General features: G+C 56.8%; 1 protein-coding gene and 1 non-coding gene across 2 annotated transcripts in view; both read left to right on the top strand.

Moving 5' to 3' along the window:
• The first annotated feature begins 550 nt into the window (after window positions 1–550).
• On the top strand, window positions 551–622 carry TRNAG-UCC (transfer RNA glycine (anticodon UCC)). Its single transcript has one exon. It is a non-coding gene; the product is annotated as a tRNA-Gly (tRNA).
• Window positions 623–8,900: 8,278 nt separating this feature from the next.
• The window catches only part of LOC119101450 (mitogen-activated protein kinase kinase kinase kinase 5-like), an 8,523-nt gene continuing 1,875 nt past the window's right edge, over window positions 8,901–15,548 (top strand). The window contains exons 1-7 of the mRNA XM_037224795.1: window positions 8,901–8,990; window positions 9,736–9,869; window positions 10,255–10,312; window positions 10,850–10,900; window positions 13,455–13,610; window positions 14,281–14,384; window positions 15,393–15,453. Of these exons, the coding sequence (XP_037080690.1) occupies window positions 9,762–9,869; window positions 10,255–10,312; window positions 10,850–10,900; window positions 13,455–13,610; window positions 14,281–14,384; window positions 15,393–15,453 (538 nt within the window). The 5' untranslated portion in view covers window positions 8,901–8,990; window positions 9,736–9,761. The remainder of the gene's footprint in view (window positions 8,991–9,735; window positions 9,870–10,254; window positions 10,313–10,849; window positions 10,901–13,454; window positions 13,611–14,280; window positions 14,385–15,392; window positions 15,454–15,548) is intronic.

The following is a 15,548-nucleotide window of genomic DNA, read 5'->3' as shown; positions in this document are numbered from 1 at the left end:
GATATGCTCGTACATGTGGACATTGACGTTGTGAAATATTTTGGAGACTCTTTGATTTCTTGACTTATGCTGGAAGAGCTGCATCCTTAGCAGCACCGCGTGGACCACCCAACAACGTTCTCGCCAGCAATTTGAACCTGAAAGTTTTGACATGCAGGAAGTGAATGGTGTTTTGGGGACAGGCTTTGCAAGAACTGGTTATCATGCAGTAAAACTCTGTTACCGCCTGCTACGCCCAAGGCTGCAGAAACAACAGCCGAACCGACCCCGTACATGCCTATTGGTCCGTCTATCATTAATATACCGGCTATACTGGGCGAAACAGCTTCCACTGGGTCAGCCGCAATGCCGCAATGATTGGGAAGTGCCCAGGACTCGTACTAACTGCTCCCATTCAAATGCAAACTCAAAAGAGACTTTGATACCCCAATACTTGGAACGAAATATCGCCGTCTCTGGAGACTGCGCTTGGAAAGTCACTAGCGCGTAGTATGCGCGGTGCTCATACTGCCTTTGTCCCCTTCGAATATTTGACGCTGCCTGGTATCCAGCGATGGTGGTATAGTGGTGAGCATAGCTGCCTTCCAAGCAGTTGACCCGGGTTCGATTCCCGGCCATCGCACGTTTTCGTCGCCGCGTGTGCCTCATGGTTCGATACTCAATGTCAAGATTCGGTTAGCTGAGAAGCACGCGTAGGGTGATGCATGGGTACTTTCGTTACGTCTATTGCTGCTCGACCCCGGGTTCTGAAAGGCCCGCGGTTGTATCTGTGCACTCGGGGTTTATGAATGGTGTTATAAGATCTGCGGCTCGTATGCCTCGATAATATCAGTAGACCCTACCAAGCAAACGTATTCTAGCACGCATTTGTGGCGCATCTTGTTACCTTTTCGTCTAGCTCGTGCGGCCACATCATGCGTGTTTCCCACCACGCCCCGTGCCGTGTCGCCTCAGTGAGGCGTGTTCTAGCTCGTGCGACCTCATCATGCGTGTTACCCACCCCGCTCCGTGCCGTGTCGCCTCACTCAGGCGTGACTGTCGGCCGCCCCTGCGCCGCCCGGTGACGGCGGCTCTATCGCTTACCGCGCCCCACCTCGCCAGCATGCGGGCCGTGTACATGCGCTCGGTGCGCAGCCCGGCCGGCGCCGGCCGGTTCCGGCTGGGCCCGACTCGCCCTCGCCGGCCCGACCGGCACGTGCTCTCCCAGGCGCCGCAGCAAGACGACGACTACGAGCAGGTGCGTCAGTGGCGACGGGCGGCGTCGGCGCCGGCGGCCGCCTGGGCTCCCGCTGGTACTGTCAAGGACTTTGTGATTATGGACTTAGGAGGAGGCGAATGGATCTAATGTACCTAGGTGGCGTATAGTGTATGGATGACTAAGACTAGGTATTTCTTTGGCCTATGTGTTGTGTAACTGCTAATTGTCCGTAGATGGAGCGCCACCGCAGTTCATTGACAAACGCGTTTTTTTTTATTTTCATAGTGTGCACCTTCTCGGTCTTGTCAACTGAAGGCGTCGTCCTTCTTTGAATGGTTAGCAGGTGATTGTCAAATTTTGCCTACTTGCTTATTTTTGTGCAATTTCATTTACCCGCCATGATTTGGAGTAGCTGTATGCTCCACAAACGATTGGATAATTAACAGTTGACTGGTTGTGGGTGTTCCACCGCCCTACCGAAGTAGAACCATGACCCAATACACGAAAGTGAACTTCTTTCGCTTCTTGAATTTTGTGATGAGTAAGCGGCCACCCATGTTATCGATTTTGATACTGCACTCAGTTGCATAGCCATGCTTGTTTACGGAAACGTGTTCTGTTACGATGTCACCCATTTTTGGTGGGATGACGGAGCGCCTGTGGCGCCATGCTGGCGATGATTTAGAAAAGGGGGAGGGGGGCTGAAGACAGAAACTGACTAAACGTACCCTGCACATGTGAGGAGCAGAAACGGGCCTGTCCTCGAATTTGACGCACCTTTTTTTGAACGTCGGCGTTGGGAGGGGGAGGGGGGGGGGGGCTGGAGCTCTCTAAGTGAATGAGAAACTACACCCCTACACCCTATATTATTTTGTTTTGATGTTTTGCTGTATATTCGAGGCGAACAGACTAAAGCTCACAGCGAGCAGCACCAATCAGAGTGTGGCCGAATGCTTTATAAGCTGTGTCCGGACCGTTGGCAGGACAGCTTCTGCGTCGACAGTGACCACGTGGAGTACCTGAGCGACTCGTCCGAGCCTGAGCTGCCGAATGCGGGGAGGCGCCGCCGGCAGCAGCGGCGCCGCGTCATCCGTCACTCGTCCAGCGAGGAGGAGCGGCCTCGCTCTGCGCTGGCCGCCGAGCCGCAGCGAGGCGCTGGGAGCCGGTCCGACACCAGCGGCGCCGGCCGGCCGCGGTCCGACGCCAGCGCTACCGGCCGGCCAGAGTCGGACTCGGACGGTGACTTCCAGGCGGACCGGAGCGGGCCGAGGGGTCAGCCGGTGGGTCGGGAGTCGGCGCGCGCACCGGCCGCGCCACCGCCGAGCGCCCCGCGAGCCGTCTTGACCGAGGGCGTCTGGCTGTCGAGCCGGCGCCCACGGCCGCCGGCGGTGCGGCCGAAGGCGGCGGCCCGGCCGGAGGCTGTGGCCCGGCCGGAGGCTGCGGCCCGACCGGAGACGGCGGCCCGGCCGGAGACGACGGCCCGGCCGGAGACGGCGGCCCGGCCGGAGACGGCGGCCCGGCCGGATGCGACGGCCACGCCCCGTCCGGCGACGGCGAGCGGTGCGTCGGCTGCCGGCTGGCCGCCTGCTCCCAGGCGAGCCACGCCCCTGCAATCGCCGGTCGTGTTCAATCTCAGGCTGTCGGACAGCGACGACGAGACGGCGGCCGGAGCGCCCCTGGCGGAGCTGCGCAGCGCTGAACTTCTGACGCCGGCCGCTAGAGCTCGTCAGGCGCGCCTGGCGCTTGCCCGTCAGAAGCAGGCCGAGTGCCGCCGCCAGCTGGCGCTTAGGCGGAGCGCAGAAGCGGCTGGCGGCCCGCAGCACCAGCGGGCGAACGGTAGTCGTGCAGGAGATGACGCGGTGTGCGACGCAGATGCCGAGAACGGCCGCAAGCGACTGGGCGACTCGGGGTTCGAGCAGGCTTTGCCGGCCGCCCGCAGCCCGGAGAGGAGCACCGAGACGGCGGCACCTGGCAGCCAGGTAATGCGAAAGATCAGCTGTCAAGTCACAAAGAGCTGCTGGCTAACTGGCTCCTGAAACTAACAGGTCGAAGCACTAACACTAGCATACTACACGTTTTGGTAATTCACTTGGTAACTTTCGATGTACTTCCGGTATTGTGACGCATCTGTAGATAAACAGTAACATTTCGCACATCAGAGCAACGTGGCCTGACATTGCTTGTGATTGCCGAGACCAGGAGCCATCCGGACGGCGGTGGCCTCGCCGAGCTGGGCCGGCCGTCGCCCGACCGTGCCGTCTCGGCCGCCAGGTGGTCGACGCCGGCCCGCTGGTGGTCCTGGCCAGCTCGCGCGAGGTCAGCTCGGCGCCGCAAGTGCTCTCGGACCTGAGGGCGCTGCACGGGGTCAGCGCCGACGTGCGCCCTCTACCGGTGGAGGACTACATTGTCAGCCGGCGGGCGGCTGCCATCCGGAGGCCCGTGTCGGGTGAGGCGTCGGCTGCCCCGCCAGCCCCGAGCGCGTGCGCTGTTAGGCTGAGCCGGGACAGGCCGTTGGTCGCGCCGCGCCGCCGGTGAAAGTGTTCGCCGTCGCCCGAGACACCGTCTTTTGCTCCTGTGCTCCCCGCGGACCGTGCCACCTGTGGCCGGCCACCCTTGGCGTCCCGGCCTCTGCCAGCGCCGCCACAACCGCCAGCCCTCTCGCTGGCTTCGTGCCGTTGCCACGCGTGGGTGGGGCAGCTTCGACATTGGACGTCCAGTTACCGCGGTACGTCCGCTGGACGGAGAGGTCTTGGTTACTGCCGTTACGTGGCCGGCTGCTGGGTGAGGAGCGTGGTGGCTGCTGCGCCATGTACAGGCGATGTTTGACGGTGATCGGTGTCCGCCATCAGACCTGAACAGCGTGCCGGGCCGTCGGAAGCTGATGGGGAGACTGCTGCGGCTGCGCCGGCTGCACGAGCGCTGCTGGCTGCTGGTGGAGCGGGACCGGCCGCGCGGCCGGCCCGGGCAGCCGCCGCCGCCGTCCGCCAGGAGTCGGGGCGCCGACCGACTGCTGGCCCGCGCCGGCAGTCCACCTGCTGCACTCGGAGACGCCCGGTCAGTGATGTGACCTGACCTGACCAGGGCTGGGCTTGTCGGACCTGATCTGATCCAGGTTCTGGCCGCGCTGGTCCGGCGAGACCTCGCTCGGGCGGGTGTATTCTGCTCTGACCTGACCTCCCATAGCTTGGACCGGCTGTGCAAACGACCGGCTGTACGAACTGTGCGCTGTCGTTGGTAGTGAGACGGCCGGACTTGAGACGCTGGCGTTGTCAGGCGCTGGATGGCTGCGAAAATGCGGCTTACGTCCTGCAATGTGGCTGCACTGTGACGTCGTGTCACGCGGCTTCGTTACCCCGTATTCATCTCGTCCCAAATCGCCATCGCACGGATTCATTTTCTGTCCGAAATTGTATTGCTTGGCTTGTACGCAAAGTGTCAGGAAAGCTGTTCCGGGTGTTCTTTTTGTACTCGAAAAGCAGCTGCTTGCAAGGCGACTGTCGTGGACACCTCATGGTGGCGTGTGTCGGTGGACGAGTCACCTGCGGAACGCGTCACCCTCCCCTATCGAGCCGGTGCGCTTCCGACAACCCTGTCTCCACACAACAGCGGGGGTGGAGGCGCTACTTGTGTCGCTTAGTAACCTGAACATGGATAGTTTGTTATTAGGATGCAGGCAGAACTAACTTGTCAAATATAAAGCAACTTACAGGTACTGTGCTTCTTCGCTAACATGGCTTTGGCTACAGTGCATAAGCCGATGCGGGTTTGTTGCTGCTGTCCCCGCCGTGGCACCCATGCCGCCGTGCTATCGCTCCGCCGTGCCACCGTGTGACCCGTCCGTCGTGCCGCCATGTTGCCCTTCCGTCGTGCCACCGTGTGACCCCCCCCCCCCCGTCGTGCCGCCGTGTGACCTCTCGCCCGTGCCGCCGGGTAGCCCCTCTGTCGTGCCGCGGTGTGACCCTTCACCGTGCCATCATGTGACCCCTTCCCCCGTGCCGCCGTGTTACCCCTCCGTCGTGCCGCCGTGTGATCCTTCCACCGCGCCATCATGTGACCCCCCTCCTCCGTGCTGCCGTGTTACTCCTCCCCTGTGCCGTCGTGTGACCCCCTCCCCCGTGCCGCCATGAGACCCCTCCCTCGTACCGCCGTGTGACCCCCTCCGCCGTGCAGCTGTGTGACCCTTCCCCCGTGCCGCCGCAGCGGAGAGCGCGGCGCTGCTGTCGCGGCTGGCGGTCGCCGAGCGCGCGGCCGGCTTCGGTCTGCCGGCGGCCGTGCCGCTGGCGCCTCTGGAGGAGGCCCGCCGCCGCCTGCTGGCAGCGCTGCCGCGAGTGAGCGTGCCGCTGGCCGCCGACCTGCGCCGCCGGCTGGGCCCGCTGGCCCGCTCTCTCGCCTGGTGAGTCGGCTGGGCGCTGACCGCGTCAGCCTCGCGTGGTTTAGTTTGACATGCGTAACGCCCTTGACGCGGCAGCCTCTCACGCTGCTTATGGCTGGCGAAACAGAAACACAGCCGGCTGCAAGTCTTTAGCCCACACCGGCTCGTTTGTCGGTCAGTCACGCGACATTGACCGAGGGCGACCCCGCGGGTGTCCTTCGGTGCCGCCGAGAATCGGGTCATGGAAAGTGGGGCCATTGAGACTTATTCGTGCTGTATGGATAGCGTCTCTTCGCGACTCGTGCTGTGTTTCTTACGGCGGTGGCGATCCCTGCTGTGGTGCCCGTGTATTTGGCGGCACCTGCTGTACTTTCTGTGTCAGTGGCAGCCTGCATTGCAGTGCCTGTGCCGACAATGATCCTCGCTGTTCTGCCTGTGTCGGCGGTAATACTGTGTCGTCATTGTCGGTAGCGAGTCACGCTGTTTTGTCAGTGACAATGGTGATTTCTGTCGTACCGTCTGTAGCGGTGATTGCTCTGGTGCGTTGCCTTGTGATGAGCGACCTGTGTCACTGGCGAAGGTGGTACCTGTTTCCGCTGCTGCTTCTGCGCCGGCTATGATTTTTGATGGGCCACCCATGTCGGTGGTGGCTCATGTGACGGCGCCTGGTGTGCTTTACGGCTGTGGCTTCTATCAACGGTTACTCCCGTTGTGCTGCTGATATCGACGGCCACGTCCTCTGGTGCTCGAGCTTGTGGTGAACTGCACTGTGTTGCCTGCGCCCATGTTTACCCGCGATTGTCTGTGTCGATGGTGACTCTCGCTGCCCAACTGCGTCGTAACTGACTCCTGCTGGCTAACTGCGTTGGTGTTGATTCCCGCTGTCCAACTGTGTCGGTGTTGACTTCCGCCGCCCAGCTGCGTTGTAGTTTGACTCCCGCCGCCCAAGTGCGTCGGTGTCAGCTCCCGCTGCTGGATGGCATGGGCATTGACTCCCGCCTCTCAGCTGTGTCGATGCTGACTCCCGCTGTCTGACTGCGTCATTTTTTACTCCCGCTGCCAACTGTGTCGGTGCTGGCTCCCGCTGCCCAGTTGCGTCGATGCTGGCTCTCGCTGCCCGGCTGCGTCTGTGTTGAGGTGACCGTCGCTTTGTTTGGTTGCAGCTCGCCGTCCGAACTGCAGCGCCATCTGCCTGGCGTGATCTCGTCGGCCAGGGCGGTGGAGCTGTGTCAGAACCTCAAGAGGAACCTCGCACCGACCAACCCGACCTGACCCGGTCTAATTTGATTTGACCCGGCCCGACCTGACCCAAGCCGGGTCGGTCTACTGGTCTACTCCCAACGGACGTTGGACTGCTTTGATTGGAAGACGTCCAAAAGCGCTGCCTCGAGACGCCGCCTTGGGGCGCGGACTGCTCTGATGGCTGTGCGCGCGGGCCCCTATCGTGACTGTGTCACCGGCCTGCACTGCCCCTATTATGGTGACATGTCAGGGCTACATATCTGGAATTGGAACCGTGCAATATATGTGTGTGCCAAAGAGCCATGGTGTTTCTGTGAAGGTAATGACATTGTGGACGCGTTATAAGAAAGTCGGCTGCATTTAACGAGTTGCTTACAACTGCAAGTTCATGACATCATTGCACGTCCTCGACGTGTCTTCCACGTTCTTGTATTCACGGTGCGCACTCATGGAATTTTCACCCCTTCGATGGCTTCGGTGCCTCTCTTTCCGCCTGCCCTATCTTTATCTCCCCTATATCAATCTGTCTGCCTCTTTGTTTGAATAAGGTCAGATGTTGACTCTGCCTCTGTGCCTGAATCATGGCAGAGGCAGACTGCCTCCGTGCCGGAATGACGAAGCTGGCTGTCTGAATGACGTCTACGCTGATCTCCCCACCAATGTTTCGGAGCTTGACACGACCGCAACCCTCCAGGCTCGTCAACGCATGCCTCCGATTTTGCCTCGCGTCTCACCTATCGTTTGGTTGGGTTCCCGGCAGAGATGCGTTCTGGTTGTTTGATGAGAACTGCGCTACATTAGGCCATATGAAACGATGCTTCGACACGGATGTGTTGCACACATTTGAGTACTTTCAGACCTACAGCAAGCTTGATCGTGTCATATTGGCGGCAGTCCTATCCTGGGGCACTACGGCGGGGAAAAAGACGTCGTGAGCCATGGACAACATGGCAGGATTGTGAACAACATGAATGAAATCAGTTTCGGTGACTGTCATCAAACGCATCTGCTTACCTACCGTGGTCTGGTGAAACGGTTACCATCTCTTTCGGGTGCACACGTTTTGACTTCAGAACATGCATAAGGGTGAGATAACACACCCTCCAATTTCCATAGGAATCAAAGTTCCATTAGGGACATCGGCATGTTGCGTGCCGATGAATACGTTCAAAGCTTTGCGGCTCTCAACGGTTGACCGGGGCTTAGGTGTACATGTCACATGTTTGCATGGAAGTGTACCGTGTGACAGAAGCTTGAAGCATGCTATACTGGTTAATTCGGTATTCTCTTTCGGCGGAAATTTCCATTTAATTCGCACATAGGAAGCTCCGCCAAGTTTTGGCCCTGGTACATAAACGGACTGCATTGTGAGTCTAGTGTTTGGTGTCGGTGCACTGGGCCATTGGTAACACCGAGGTTTACAATGTCAGTGTGAAATTGTCCAATATTTCGATCGTTTCAGATTTATCATGTTTTTCAGGGTGCTATTTAGATCCATTGTCTATTCGCCGCAGGAGACACCCAATTTTGGGGATTAGCGCTCTTAAATATGTCTTGCCCTGCATCACCCTGATGCTACTCAATTTCAGGGAGGCGTTTCTTTTTCATGGGGGTTTTCCTTGTCATCTTGGGACTCGGTGGGACGCTGGTGGCACGGTTCATCATGCCCCCTACGCTTTGACCTATGGTTGAGTTTCCTGCACTTTTTTTGTACGCATGGCTCCAGCGAAGGCCCATCGCCAGGTGCCGCGGCAGCGTTTGGCCTAAGCAGCTGATACTATCCCAAGCACATCGTTATGATAAAAGAAACAGCAAAATATGCTTCACTGGACTCTGATTCAGTGATTTTGCTCAATATTTCACGAGAATTGCATTTGAACAGAGTACATTAAGTGACGTAAATAGTTTATGGGTCGCACACATATAGCCCTCTGTATAAGGGTTTACAAAGTAAGCCAGCAATTTAGTGTCATCTGTCGGAGCGAAATTGACGAGGCTTGACACGCACAACAACGCGTCGGGAGCGACGTTGTAAGAAGCGTACGAAGTGGCGTGGATTTGCGGTGGCGCTGGGTAGTGGCGGCGGGGCAATGAGGTGTCGTTGAGCAGGCCGGTCCCAATCCAACTGGATCACTGAAGATAAGAATAAAACAAAGAAATCAGACCATACTAGCGTAGGTAATACATGACTGAGGTGCCTCAGTTGGGCCTGGAGTGGCGTATGTTTGCACTGGTGCCTGGGGTGTATCGCTGACTGTTGTAAAGGATAGGCAGGTCTAGACGGCTCCCGGTGTGGCTGTAGAACGAATGGTTGAATGTAAGTGGAAGTCACATAATAGTTGGCTTGACTTAACTGTGCTTCTCACTTGGTATAAAACCACACAAGGTATATTGTCACACCCTTACCATGCCAGGTGTGCATGTCATAGCTGCCAAGCGTACCATGACCGAAGTTTGATGATATCTGTAGTCACTGGTGTTCTGCTTTGGTGATTCATATTCAAGATGAGCACTTCCTTTTGATTTGTGGTTTTCCCTTTATGAAGATGGGATATGGCATGAACTTAAACTGATGGAATGAAATGAGGGCATTAAGTGACTTTGAAGTGGGATTTCGGCTTGTATACATATGATAGCATGTCTTCTGTACAATTAAAAACCTGGTGTTGTTTACAAAATGGGATGTGAAGACCAAATTGACCCATTTAACTTGATATAGTGAATGGAGTGTACCTAGCATGCCACTTAACACAGCAAATAGAATATGTTGCACACCTGTTGATCAACTTGTGTTTGTACAGCCAAGATAGATATTCATCTTTGGTTTGCACATCCGAAGCAGACACACCGTTGTTGATTTCTAGCCATAGATTATGTAGTCTGAATGCCAGTGGGCCTCATGGGCATCCACATTTGTTTTCAGTCTTTTACCACAAGTGCAAAACAAAAATGGCTTCATCATCTAATATGAGCTCTGACATCAGTAGAAGAAATCCACAAGATGATTATGAAATAATTCAGCGTATTGGAAGCGGAACATATGGGGACGTGTACAAGGTGGGTATTGGTTTGCTTTTAAATCATATGTTTATTTCAAAAGCCTGGCTCATTGAATAGCTTCATGATGCAGGTGTTTTTCAAGGCAGTCCTGTATTATTGCAGTACCTAGTGTCATGGCAGCCATTCAAATCTAGGTGATAGAAAAACCCAGATGATATAAAGAATACACTCATGGCTGAATCATATGCTTTGATTGGTACTCTAAGGGTTGAAATTTATATAATTAGCTTACATATCATCACCCTTACTGATGCATGTTTGTGTCTTGTTATTTATGGGCTTTTGTGTTCATTGGTGTTTTTGCATATTATCACCTACTCAGGGTGCTTTTTGTCAGCAGCTACAGTTGATGGATTGCTGTCAGTGATAACATATTTTTCAGGCTACACGACTTTCCACAAATGAAGCAGCAGCTATCAAAGTTATCAAGCTCCAGCCAGGTAAGTAACATAAGGAGTTACATAAAATAAGCAAATCTGCATATATTACTTTCTTCTAGTATTCTGATTGGCCCTTATGGTAGTTACCCTCATAAGCCCATATTCATCAAAAGTGAGAAAAGGAATTGGTTTTGGCAAATCTGATGTTAGCTTAATTATTTTGCATTGATTATGGCTTCTATCTAACTTTCACTGTGATTTGTTAATTTGCTCCACACATGCCCGCCAGTGTGTGTGGTTGGTGACAATTGTGAGGAGTCCTCCAGCCAAATGGGTTTTTTAACTCAGTTTTTTTTCTGAATGTCCACACATACAATTCCTCAACAGCCAGTCTGAGAAAACCACCACTCTTTCATGCATACATGACTGGCCATTGATCACTGAGTGGCTGAGCACTGCTGGGCCTGGGGACACTGGCACAGGGGAACAGTCACCTGAGATGCACCCTCGTGGCCTCTGACTGGCGTGCCCGCTGGCGCCCTGCCACCGCGCTCCGAGCCGTCCGTTTCTGACCAGTTCGCGTGTTCCCCGTGTAAGAGACTTGGACGAGACTGTCGTGGGGCGAGGCAGGATCGCCTTCACGGCCCGGTAAGCCGCATGCGCTGGACGCTTCGTCGTGCCCCGGACCTCCACTTCAGCCGTGTCTGTGATCGTCCTGTTACGACTTCCGGCCAGTTCCTCTCATCCTTGTGGGCAGTCCGTTTGTCCGACTTCTGACCAGTGTTATCTGCCATTCTAGCCTCACTGCCTCGATCCTCCCTGCATGACACCGATCTTTGTCTTCGGCCCGTCGCCCGCGTCCTCCATGCTCAGCGCATGGCTGTCTGTCATCCGCCCTCATGGGGCGTCCACATGGTGCTCATCCGCTCACATGGGGCGTCCACATGGCGCTCATCCGCTCACATGGGGCGTCCATATGGCGCTCATCCGCTCACATGGGGCGTCCATATGGCACCCATCCGCTGATATGCGGCGCCCTCTCTGTCTTCCCATCCTACTCATTTCCCTGTGTCTCATCTCCTGCGTGGTCTGGCAAGCCACTCGGTGTGTGGATTCCTCGTTTATCACCTGAGTCAGCTTGCTCTGTCCTTGTTTCCGGAGTTCGTCAGCTCCTTACATTTGTTGTGCCATTCCTCCTCCTTCAGACAGATTGTGTTGCATTTGCTAAGTCTGACTCGCTGGCCGCCACCGTTCCATGCCCTCGCGACCTCCAGAACCCATCGGCGGTGTACACGCTTGTTCACTCTTCCTGGTGGTCCATCGTCAGCAGACAGCGCGATTTAGCCTAGCATAGTGTAGCGTTTTCTCGTGTCTGACTAACCAAGATCGGCGCGCACGGCATCTCACCGTACGCCAGATGCGCCTCTTAGAACGGGCGTAGTCATGCGGTGTTTTGTCCTTAGTTTTGCTGGCCTTTTGGCCAGGCTTAAGAGGCTCGGCTGCTCAGCTGCGGCTAGACACTGCCAGCGTGAGCTTCTGAATGCATGCCAGTGAGACGGCTCAGACAAGACGTGTGCAGAGGGGGCGGAGCGTACACTGATCAGCTCAGCCAGTTACCGATTGCTGCTGCGCGCGCACCTGGAGAGAGGCTACGCTGTCGGGGTGCATATTTTCGATGGAATATTCGACTACCTCCATGCGATGGTGGTCATGGCTTGTGTAGTGATTGAGAGGCTAGGAAGCTGCGTTGCTGCTCACGCATATTGTATCCAGTTGTGTGAGAACATCACTTCACGGTGTTCAATGGTTTCGCATACAATGTGCAGTTGTCCAGTAGCTTTAATTTAATTCACGAGGACCCGCAGCTCCAAAGCGGCCTTAAATTGGCCAAAGGCCGATAACGATGGAGTCCCCCGTACTTCTCCCGGGCTGACAATAACCAACGCCAGCCGAGGGCGTTGTCGGGACCCGTCCGGCGCCGTGCTCGCGGCTGGGACGGCTGTGACGGCGGCAGCGTCGGAGGCCCGCGGGTGCGGACGGACGGACGACGCGCGTCGGACGCCGCCCGCTCGTGCCCGCCGCCGCCGCGTGGCGACGGCTCTAGAGCAGGCCGCGGCCAGACCGCGACCTGTCAGCTGTCACTCACAGCTGCCGACCAGCGTCGGCATGCCGGCGGCGACGCGAGGTCCAGCGCAGCGGGCGCTGACGCTGGCGGGCGGCGCGACAGGTGGACACGCTCTGTTTCCTCTCTCCGGGATTGCGTCGTTGATTGGTTGGGCCACGAAGTGGAGATGGGCCCGGCGAACATTGGGCCGAAATACGTGTGTTTTCGTCGAGCAGAATATTGTGTCGGGGCATCGAAGCGGTGGTGTGTTTGCAAACCGGCGGCTCCGGCCGACCGCCGTCCCGTCGGGCGGCTGGCCTGAAACGGTCAGCGGACCGCGGTCTGATGTACTCATAGGGCCAGTGAGACGCCCTGTCTCCTGGCTTGTTCTCATGTTTGCAGGGGTGTGGTTTTGCTATATCAGTTGTGGGGATGGGACTGAGCAGAACTAGTCGCTAAGTATACCCATTAATACATTGCAAGCATGTTTTACTCGGTTTTGAACCACTTTTCGCCCCAAGTTTGAGGTGGGGTGGACGACCCCACATCTGAACAGGAACCCCGGATGTTGGCCTGACCCATCCCACGCCGGTGTGCTGGCGTCATTTGTGCCGCTGGGATACGTTCGGCGACTGTGAGCCCGGCCGACCTCGGACCGGTAGTTGACGAGGGGGCGCGTGCGGCACCGCTCAGCTTAGATACCGCGGCGAAGAAGGCCGTGCGCTGCTCTTCTGGTGGCGGTCCGTCTGTGGGCTTCTCCGTCGCCGTGTACGCGATATGTCGGCACGGTCGCCGTTGTAGGTGTACGGGAGTGGACGCGGCGCCGGCATGCGCCACAGGGTCGGGTCCCGCAGGGGGGTGGTCGTGCTGTGCCTTCTCGCCATGTGATGCCGAACGCTTCCACCGCTCGCCGGGGCCAGTTTGTCGCCGGGCCGACGTCTCTAAACATTTCCTGTGACCTTTAGTTTGGTCTTGACCAGTTTGCCGCACGGAGCTGCCTGATTTTATTATGTGGATATCCGATTGCGCGTCGTATAATGTCGTGGGTCCTCACGCCCGGTGTCAGCTGTTTCTGTCTAAGACTGATCGGTCTCGCAGGGGACGACTTCAGCATAATCCAGCAGGAGATACTGATGATGAAGGATTGCCGGCATGCTAACATCGTCGCCTACTTCGGCTCCTACCTGCGACGCGACAAGCTGTGGATCTGTATGGAGTATTGCGGGGGCGGCTCGCTGCAAGATATCTATCATAGTAAGTATTTTTTGGTACTGCTTATGCTATCTCCCTTTTCAAGTGTATCTTTACCGTCATCGATTCTCGGTTCAGCTGTTCTCCCGTGTTATTTATTGTGCTTTATACGCTTATACGTTTTATACGCTACGATTTATTAACCTTGCCGCATCACCGCTTCTTTCCCGTGGGCGCCAAATGACCACCGCAGTCGACGCGCCCGTAAACTACAATTAACAACAACAACTCTTCTCTCCGTGTTATTCCTGCTGGTACTAGTTCGCACATCAGAGGATGATGCGATGTTACGAAATGAGTGAGTGTCTTACAAGTCTCTAATTACTCCTATTTCTATCCTCGGTGCTCGTGAAAACCACGAGCCTAGCGCCGTAGCCGGCTGCAGGTGTCTGAGACGTGTCGAGGGCCGTGACCAGCGGCCACGGGTGTCTGGGACGTGTCGAGGACCTTGACCAGCGGTCGCGGGTGTCTGGGGCGTGTCGATGGCCTTGGCCAGCGGCCGCGGGTGTCTGGGGCGTGTCGAGGACCTTGACCAGCGGCCGCGGGTGTCTGGTGCGTGTCGAGGTCTTGACCAGCGGTCGCGGGTGTCTGAGACGTGTCGAGGGCCGTGACCAGCGGTCGCGGGGTGTCTGGAGCGTGTCGGGGGCCTGACCAGCGGCCGCGTCTGTTGCAGTCACGGGTCCGCTGACGGAGCCACAGATCGCGTGCGTGTGTCGAGAGACACTGCGCGGCCTCTCCTACCTCCACACCATGGGCAAGATGCACAGGGACGTCAAGGTAAACGGTCCGGGCAGGCGGGCGTTCGGTCCAGGCTCTAGACCCTGACCCTGTGTGGAAAGAAGGCCGGGGATGCGTGTGGTGCGTGATTGGACGGCTGTTCTGCCTTGGCCGTGCTGCAACGAGGTGTTTGGCTCACCACATAGTGGTCTAGCAGCCCTTGAATTGGTTGACAGACTTACGGCCATTGCCTGCCAGCCTGGAGATGCTGATGATTCGGGCGAACAGGGGACATATCCACGGTTACTCAAGATATGGGAATATTGATCACAGTTGGTGATGACGGCGTCCGCATATTTCTTTATTTTTTGTGTTTTTAGAAACGCACATGCAACAGTTGATGGACGTGCTAAATGCTTATAATGCTTTTATGAGCATACTAATATAGACTATTAGTTATGTAAATGGTACATCACAAGGGGAGTACAAAAAATAAGTGCTCATGCTTGTATGGTGTTATGAGTACTTGTGCGCTAGTAAGCAAGCAGGGTCGAATGGCAGACAGTGGACATACCCATATTTTGCTGCCATCTTCGTGAGCATGCCAATCAGCTTTCACGTATGGCTATGGTCAACAGGCAACATTTCGACATACTAAAGCTCAAATTATTCGTCTTATGACATGGATGATAGATCGATAAAAGGGGAAAACAGCGAGGCGCGGCGCTCCCGTATCGAGCAGTTATGACTTCACTCTTGTGAGCCCTGCGGTGGCGACTCTCGCGCGAAAAAGGTTCTCTTAATATTGAGTCAGCGCAACCATAACCCCCAACCCGTCATTCTGTGGACGCTTTGCTTTTGCCGAGCATTGCAAAATACTCCCTTCCCATCGGCATTTGCAAGCCAGTTGCCGAGGGTGCCGCGGTGCCGCGGTGTACCGATGTCGGCCGGCCTGCGCGGCGCCGGGCGGACAGTGACGGGCCGTGCGGCCGCCGCCAGGGCGCCAAACCATCCTGCTGACGGAGAGCGCGGCGGCGTGAAGCTGGCCGACTTCGGCGTCTCGGTCAGATCACGGCCACCATCGGCAAAGCGCAGTCGTTCATCGGCACCCCGTACGGTGGCGCCAGAGGTGAGGCGGTTGGCGGCGGCGGCGGCCGGCGCCGCCGCGGCCCTGCTCGTCGGGGGTGCACTGAGGGACTCGCGCGAGCGGTTGGTGGGTGAGCA

This window comes from Pollicipes pollicipes, unplaced genomic scaffold, assembly GCF_011947565.3.
Source record: "Pollicipes pollicipes isolate AB1234 unplaced genomic scaffold, Ppol_2.1 Scaffold_2555;HRSCAF=2994_pilon_pilon_pilon, whole genome shotgun sequence".
Lineage (NCBI taxonomy): Eukaryota > Metazoa > Arthropoda > Thecostraca > Pollicipedomorpha > Pollicipedidae > Pollicipes > Pollicipes pollicipes.
Note: the sequence above shows the minus strand (reverse complement) of the source record. Positions and strands in the feature narration are given on the sequence as shown.